The sequence below is a fragment of the Gadus morhua genome, chromosome 9 (genome assembly GCF_902167405.1).
Source record: "Gadus morhua chromosome 9, gadMor3.0, whole genome shotgun sequence".
Classification (NCBI taxonomy): domain Eukaryota; kingdom Metazoa; phylum Chordata; class Actinopteri; order Gadiformes; family Gadidae; genus Gadus; species Gadus morhua.
In genome coordinates this window covers 7,281,040-7,288,539 of record NC_044056.1, presented here as the reverse complement: position 1 = coordinate 7,288,539, position 7,500 = coordinate 7,281,040, and the positions used below count along the sequence as shown (strand labels likewise).

The window sequence follows — 7,500 nt, the reverse complement described above, 5'->3', positions numbered from 1 at the left end:
CCCCGTCTGGATCTGCTTAGTGGCGCCAACCCAGAAGTAAATCAAAACGATAAACATAACATCTTCGGTGTATGCATCTGTATAGTCTCACAAATCAGACTTTAGATTAATAATCTTTCTCAGATCTTCGAACGGGGCGTTACACCTCTTTCGCTTCATATTTGTATCGGTCAATCATGTTGCTGGGATCGGGATCTGTAAGCGTGTAATTGGCTAACAACGGTTTCAAATCAACACCATGTAGACTGGCCACTGTATAAAACCCCTGATGAAAGTAACATTATCTTCAGTAGAATTACACCGTAACGAAACAGGAAACAAATCATAACCCCGGCCCATTCAGTTTTTGGTTTCTAGCCCAGGCTCTGTGTCTTTGTGTCTGGGCACCTGCGTGTCTGTGCATGCGTGCGCGTGCGTGTGCGTGTGCGTGTGTGTGTGTGTGTGTGTGTGTGTGTGTGTGTGTGTGTGTGTGTGTGTGTGTGCTAGCTTGCGCACGAGCGCGCATGTGTGCGTGCGTACATGCATGCATGTGTATGTGCATGCATGTGCACGCTTGTGTACGTGTGTGTGTGTGTGTGTGTGTGTGTGTGTGTGACGCCCACGTACCTGCGACCAGGCGCTGTACTGCCAGCTCTTCAGCAGGCAGTCCCCATGGCAGGGCTCCCTGGCCTGGGGCTTGGGGAGCTCGGCGCAGGCCCTGGGTGGAGACCTCTCGCTCTGCCTCTTCTGCAGGCTGTACTTCATGCACTGGACGTCCACGCTGCGGTAGCCCGGCCCGCACTTGGCCGAGCACTCGCTCTTGCCCGCCACGTGCCACCTGGGGAGAGGGGCGGAGCTAAGGCGACGGAGCTAAGGCGACGGTGCTAAGGCGACGGTGCTAAGGTGACGGTGCTAAGCCATGCTGGATTGGTCGTTGAGAGTGAGGAGGGTGTCTTTGACAGTTGTTGATTGGTTTGCTGGTGTGGTGGTCTAAGACAACTTTATTTATATAGCACTTGTTGTGTGAATGTGTGAGTTACTTGATATCTGTATGTGCTTCTGGGCCTGTGTGTGTGTGTGTGAGTTTAAAGTCCACATTGCACTGTGCACAAGTGCAATTGGACAAAGCACTTGTGTGTTTGTGTGTGTGTGCGGGTGAATCCATGCTATGTGTTTCTGCACATGGGGTTGTGTGTGAGTGAGTGAGTCTGTGTAAGCGAGTATGAGCACGTGAGTGTGTGAGTGTGTGCGTGGACCTGTGTGCCTGTGCGATTGTGTGTCCTTGCGCGAGTGAGTGAGTGTGTGTACGTGTGTGAGTGAGTGAGTGAGTGAGTGAGTGATAGTGTGGGAGTGTGTGTGTGTGCGGGTGCGTGTGTGTGTGAGTGAGTGAGTGAGTGAGACAGTGCATGTGTGTGTGCGGGTGCGTGTGTGTGTGTGCTACACACCTGAGTTCACAGTCGGTGTTGCAGGGCTCAGAGACGCCGGTGGGACGTGGCAGGTGTTCACACCGCTGGTCCGACACCTCGAGGTGGTCGCTCTTACGCACACACACTGCCTTACGCCTCCTCACGCCTGCACGGACACACACACACACACACACACACACACACACACACACACACACACACACACACACACACACGTGATAGAAACACATGGTTCAAATTAGATTAGACATCTGGAAAGAGGCTGAGTGGCCACAGATCATATTCCTAGAGCTATGAGTCTGGACGTCTCCTCTGGACGTCCTGGACCGTATGTGGCAGGGGGGACTGGGGCAGCTCGGGGTCCCCAGAGCCCGGGCCCCACCAGGCTGGATCAGGGGACGGTGTAGGGGGATGATATCAGCCAGGGTCAGCCCGGGGCTTCCAGGGGTGGAGGGGACTGGCCGTGGTTCTATGTATGGATCTGTACGTGTATGTATATGTATATGTATATGAATGTGTGTGTGTGTGTGTGTGTGTGTGTGTGTGTGTGTGTGTGTGTGTGTGTGTGTGTGTGTGTGTGTGTGTGTGTGTGTGTGTGTGTGTGTGTGTGTGTGTGTGTGTGTGTGTGTGCGTGCATTTGCATGTTGGATTTAGGCTCCGTTGGACTCACCATAAATTATGAGTCGTATATATATTCCATCCATATATAATAATATAATACATGGATACGGATAGAATATCAGATTACATTGCATTCATAAACACATTTCATTCAAGCAAATGCAACACAACAAACCACCAAATTCCTCAGAAATATATACACCGTGTGAGAAAAACAAACAGAGGGGACAACATGAAGTTAAGACAAGGCAATAAGGAAGACACAAGGAGCTGGGAGATCCAATAAGGAGTAGGGCATTGGGGGACTGCTGTCCTGATCTTCTGGTAGGTACACCTATAAGGTCACCTGGTGCCTGAAGCTTTTATAATGCTAAAACCCAACATTTTGAAAGTGAGAATGAGGCGTTTGAATCGTACCCTGACACATGCGGCTGCACTCCAGCCATGTCCCGGACGGGTCCCAGATAAACTGCTCCCGGTGCTCCTCGATGGGGATGTTGAAGGAGTATCGGACGTCTGGGTTGTACAGGTTCCCCACACACAACACCTGCAGGGACAACAGAGACACGTCTGGGAGTCTGAATCATCTAGCGGTCCGTTGATCGGTATTCAACGTACAGCCGGCTAGTCCTCAATCTTTCAATCTCGGCAGAAAATCTGTTGAAACCACGTATCGTTGTCAACGTTTGGGTGCACCTAAGCTTGGGGATCGCAAGGTCACTACTAGAGAGGCTGAGATATTGCAGTATTCTGCTGCATTCTTTGCTTGCATCTCCCCAGACTTTTGAGAGTACGCAATTTATTTAGAAAGAGACTGATTTACAGATCTTGATGTATTTTTCAATCTGCGTCGGTAACACACAGGAATGCTAACAACTGAACAGAGACACACATAAAGGCTGGCATCATCATCATCTAAAGCATCATCATCATCATCATCATCATTATCCTCATCATCATGGAGAGAAAATGCTAAGGGAAAAACAAAGTCATGGAATTTAACCATGGAGGGAACATAAGGAATGTGGAATTGGAGAGGCTTTGTCCTACCGCTACTGATCAGCCATCCATCCATTAGTGTTTCAAAAAACAATTGATAAAAAAAAATGCCTGAATCCTATTTTGATGGTATAAAAGGTTCAAAAGTTAGTAAACCCTAACCCTAACCGCTAAGAATTGTAACAAATGTAACGTCCGGTAAGTATGACGCAATGTCATGCAGATTTAATGTAACAGCCTGTAATGCCCTGTAGATGTTGACTTAATGTAATATAGATTTGATGTAACCTGCTGTAATACCTGTATGGATGTGACGTAATGCAATGCAGATATAATGTAAGGTAATGTAATGTCCTGTAGATGTTGACTTAATGTAACATAGATTTGATATAACCTGCTGTAATACCTGTAGATGTGACGTCATGTAATGCAGATATAATATAAGGTAATGTAATGTCCTGTAGATTTGACGTAATGTAACATAGATGTAAAGTGGGGTAATGTGGCCAGCTGACCTGCAGGACCAGCTCCTCCTCGATGCGCTCCGTGCAGTTGATGCGCTCCACTTTGGTGTCCGATCCGCTGTATTCGATGAGAGACCCCTTGAAGTTGATTTCCCTTTTGAACATGGCCACCACAAAGTTCCCATTCAGCAGGGAGTTGGACTGGCCGTCGGATAATGCTGCCAAATGGAGACCACACACAACAGAGAATTAAGAACAAACTGAATAACTCACAACTCTTATTTGATTAAGATTAACAAAAAAAATGTCATTCAATCGAATTGAACTCAACTTTGAACAATTAAAAAAAACGAAAACACCAGCGCTGTACTTTGACACGAAGTCTAGTTTCTTAAATTAGTTTGACCCCCGTCCACTGAGGTTTGGGAAATGTTTGGAGGAGGTGGTGTTTATCATTCCGAGCTAAATGTCAAAGTAAACAGTGTTTGAGTAACAACCTATTATTGCCCAGAGCCATTGTTACACGGCGGTATGTTGAGATGTTTGTGGCAACAGAGCGGCGTAATTTCAAGTTAGCCTGTGCCACTCTCTCCTCAGCGGCTGATAATACCGTACAAACAGACGCACCGAAATAACTGCACATACAAACACATACATAAACATACATCTCCATAGCTTCCAGACGCGCAAACGCGCACACACACTCGCACACACACACACACACACACGCACAAGTGCACACACACACACACACAAAGAGGAGGACGGAAAAAAAAAACACCCACTGCCTCTTGTCTGTTCTAAAAGAGGTTGGTTCTTGGAAAATATGCAGTTAATTATAATGTCAGAGTCCATGTTGGAGAGTTGTATGTGTTTAAGTCTGAAGACGCAACTTTGTTTACATTCAAGTCCACACATGACTATTGCGGTTGTCCAGTCAGTCAGCCTTAACCCCTCATACACTGGTGTGGTTTGGACTTTTAAAAAGAGGGAGAACATGGCCTCTGTCTGCCATTAGGGAGGGCTTTAGATAACAGAGTAAGACGGGCAAACACACACACGTGCACACACACACACACACACACACACACACACACACACACACACACACACATAGCTCTATTCAAATGCACACACCAACCCACACACACATGCATGCATTTACACACAAGCAGAGGTGTGAAGTACACCAAAAGTGTTTCATTAAATTTGGGGTATTTAGCAAAAAAAATTTTGACACTCTTATCCAAAGCAACTTATAACAAGTACATTTTCGGAAGAAAGAGAAACAATATATCGGTACAGTAAGGATGTTCATAGAACCAATTGCCAAGCATTAGCAAAGTTAGGTTAACCCATTGCCCGTATACAACAAATCTAGCTTAGATAAGTTTCATAGTTCTTGAATATTACCCAAGAAATCATGTATTACTTAACAAATGCAGACTGAGTGCTACAAGAGTGCATCTGGCCAGAAGTATGTATCTCCTCTGGCTTCTCAGAATATATTGGAGCCAAGACACTCAAAAGATCTATCAGGCTCTTCTCACCCTCCAACTCTGCGAAGGCGGAACTTGGACCTCTGTCCAAGTTGTGTCCAAGTTCATTGCAGTGAAAACCTGCAGGAGTCTCATGTCCTTCTTCACCGTTTCTCAACTTGCGGATGCGCTCTAGACAACGTTGATGTGTGGGAGCCGATGGTCAGACTAGATAAAGACACAACAAACATCCATTCTGCATCTAAACAATTACAAAAGGCTCCCCCCTGTGCATTCATCGAATGAGACAGGCGTGGGTCGGATCCACCGAGCGGCCATCTTGGTTCTCACCGCTAGCTGTGCGGAGGGAGCGATGTTTAGGCGCAAATTTCGGTTTTTGTGTGCGTTGCACAAACCAAAAAAGTGAATATAATCATATTGATTTTAACGGAGCAAAGCCCATATAATGCAGCATGGCTGTACTATCTCGCCAGCTTTGGATCGGACTGTTAGGACTAACTAATTTGGGACACAAATATTCAAAAACCAAATTGTGTGTCTTCCCCCGACACAGCTGTGACTTGGACCCATGGCTTCCCACACGGCTTACCCAGCTTGACTGGGAAGTCCTCCAGTCCACAAAGGAATCGGAGGCTGACAAAAAAAGGCAGACATGGACGAGAGTCCCGTGTGTGTTGATAAAAACTCCAAAATTCGTCCTAATTGTGGCTGCATCTGTGGCAGATCCGCCGCGCGAGCAGATGTCAAACCTGTCTTCGAACGGCCTGCGGGTCATCACTCTTCTGCTGCCAAAGTTGGTGGATGAGAGGTGGAAGGAAGAGAGAGAGAGAGAGAAAGAGGCTGCTCCTCTTGGCCCCTCAAACAAAAACTCGAAAGCCGTATGTGTGGCTTTGCGGTGGTATACTTTCATTGTATTCATTATCGTCTGCAGAGACACTATTTTCCAACTTTTTGGGGTATGTTCCAGCATTCAAAAGCTTAATGCTACACTGATGTATTTTTCTTCTCACACACACACACACACACACACACACACACAGATTAACCAGCCTTTACACACACACACACACACAGATTAACCATTCTTTACCCACACACACACACGCACACAAATGCACACGCACACGCACACGCACACACACACACACACACACACACACACACACACACACACACACACACAACTCTCATGGGTCCATCTTAACCAAAACTCCTGCTGTATCCACTTTCATGCCGGCCGGTTCCACATGCGTCTAATTACCACCTATCGCTGCCTCATTTATCTTGTTCTCAGGCCTGACACCGACTCTCGCTTTCCCAGCCCGGCTCTGGTGTCATCATGCCCCATATGGACCCGCACAGCCTCAGCATTACCAGGGCTGGCTCTGGGCTCTGACCCACACATACCCGTCCTGGGCTGCTAAAAGCATGGCTACCCGCTTCACTCTCAGTCTGCCGCTCTGGAGGTAATGGTTTGTTTATGTTAACGTGAGGAACGAATGACGTACAGAGTGGTGCAGTGTAGTGCGGGTGTGGGTGAGTGTGGGTGCGTGGGTGCATTTTATTTTGGACAGACTTTGGCAGTGCTTAAAGAAAAACAGGCATTTAATAAAGGTTTTGTATTACTGGAGATACCACAGATGAAAAAATACATACAAACCAACATACGTGCATTATGTACACGTTTCAATTCTGTGTCGACATGCCACTGCGCACGTTCACGAATTAAGAGACTATAAGAAGAGAAACGGATGCGAAAGGATCTCCAACTGCCCGATGTGGGAACGCGAGTACACGGTTTGAGGGTCAGGTGAACATAAAAAACCCTGGCTGATCTACATCAACGAATTTCAACCCTGGACCTAATCCTTCAGTCTATCCTGTATACATCCACCCAGAAATCCAAACAACGAGGGTCTTACAGACGTATTGGTACAATGTGCTGCGACGCCAGGTTACAGTAACACATGTCTCTTACCGAGGTAGTTGTCGTCTTCCGGCTTGCCGGAGTAGCTGACCTGCTTGATGTCGATGTTGGTGGCTCCGGCCGGGATGCGGACCACCGTGTTGTAACCTGGAGCCCGGACAGAGGAGAAGCAGAAGAAGAAGAAGAGATTGGCGACAACTGTTTGGTCAGGTCTCTCTGGTGAAAGAGAGGATTAATCACAGTCGATGTACAAATACACCAACAAATATCAAAACACATTTTTTGACATTTAGGGAATTTAGCAGATGTTTTTGTCCAAAGTAAATTACAATAAGTACATTTGTCAGAAGAAAGAGAAACAATATATCGCTGTCGGTACAGTAGAGATATTCAGTGAAATAAGTGCCACGCACCAACAGTTGATAGGTTAACCCATTCCCTGTATACTACAGTGATAGCTAGGATATGATGATACACAATGCTAAGTACTATATTTAAGTGCCAGGAGGTAGAACATACATAAAATGTGTACATTAAGTGCCAGGGTCAAATAAGGGTCAATCAAAAACTTGATTAAAAAACAA

The 7,500-nt window shown here is 46.5% G+C and overlaps 1 protein-coding gene across 1 annotated transcript in view; it reads right to left on the bottom strand.

Moving 5' to 3' along the window:
• Positions 1–7,500, bottom strand: part of LOC115550239 (A disintegrin and metalloproteinase with thrombospondin motifs 20) — a 95,330-nt gene that overhangs the window by 40,470 nt on the left and 47,360 nt on the right. The window contains exons 16-20 of the mRNA XM_030365069.1: positions 6,968–7,063; positions 3,542–3,708; positions 2,445–2,574; positions 1,425–1,551; positions 607–817 (exon numbers count right to left, since the gene is read on the bottom strand). Coding sequence (XP_030220929.1) covers positions 607–817; positions 1,425–1,551; positions 2,445–2,574; positions 3,542–3,708; positions 6,968–7,063 — 731 coding nt within the window. The remainder of the gene's footprint in view (positions 1–606; positions 818–1,424; positions 1,552–2,444; positions 2,575–3,541; positions 3,709–6,967; positions 7,064–7,500) is intronic.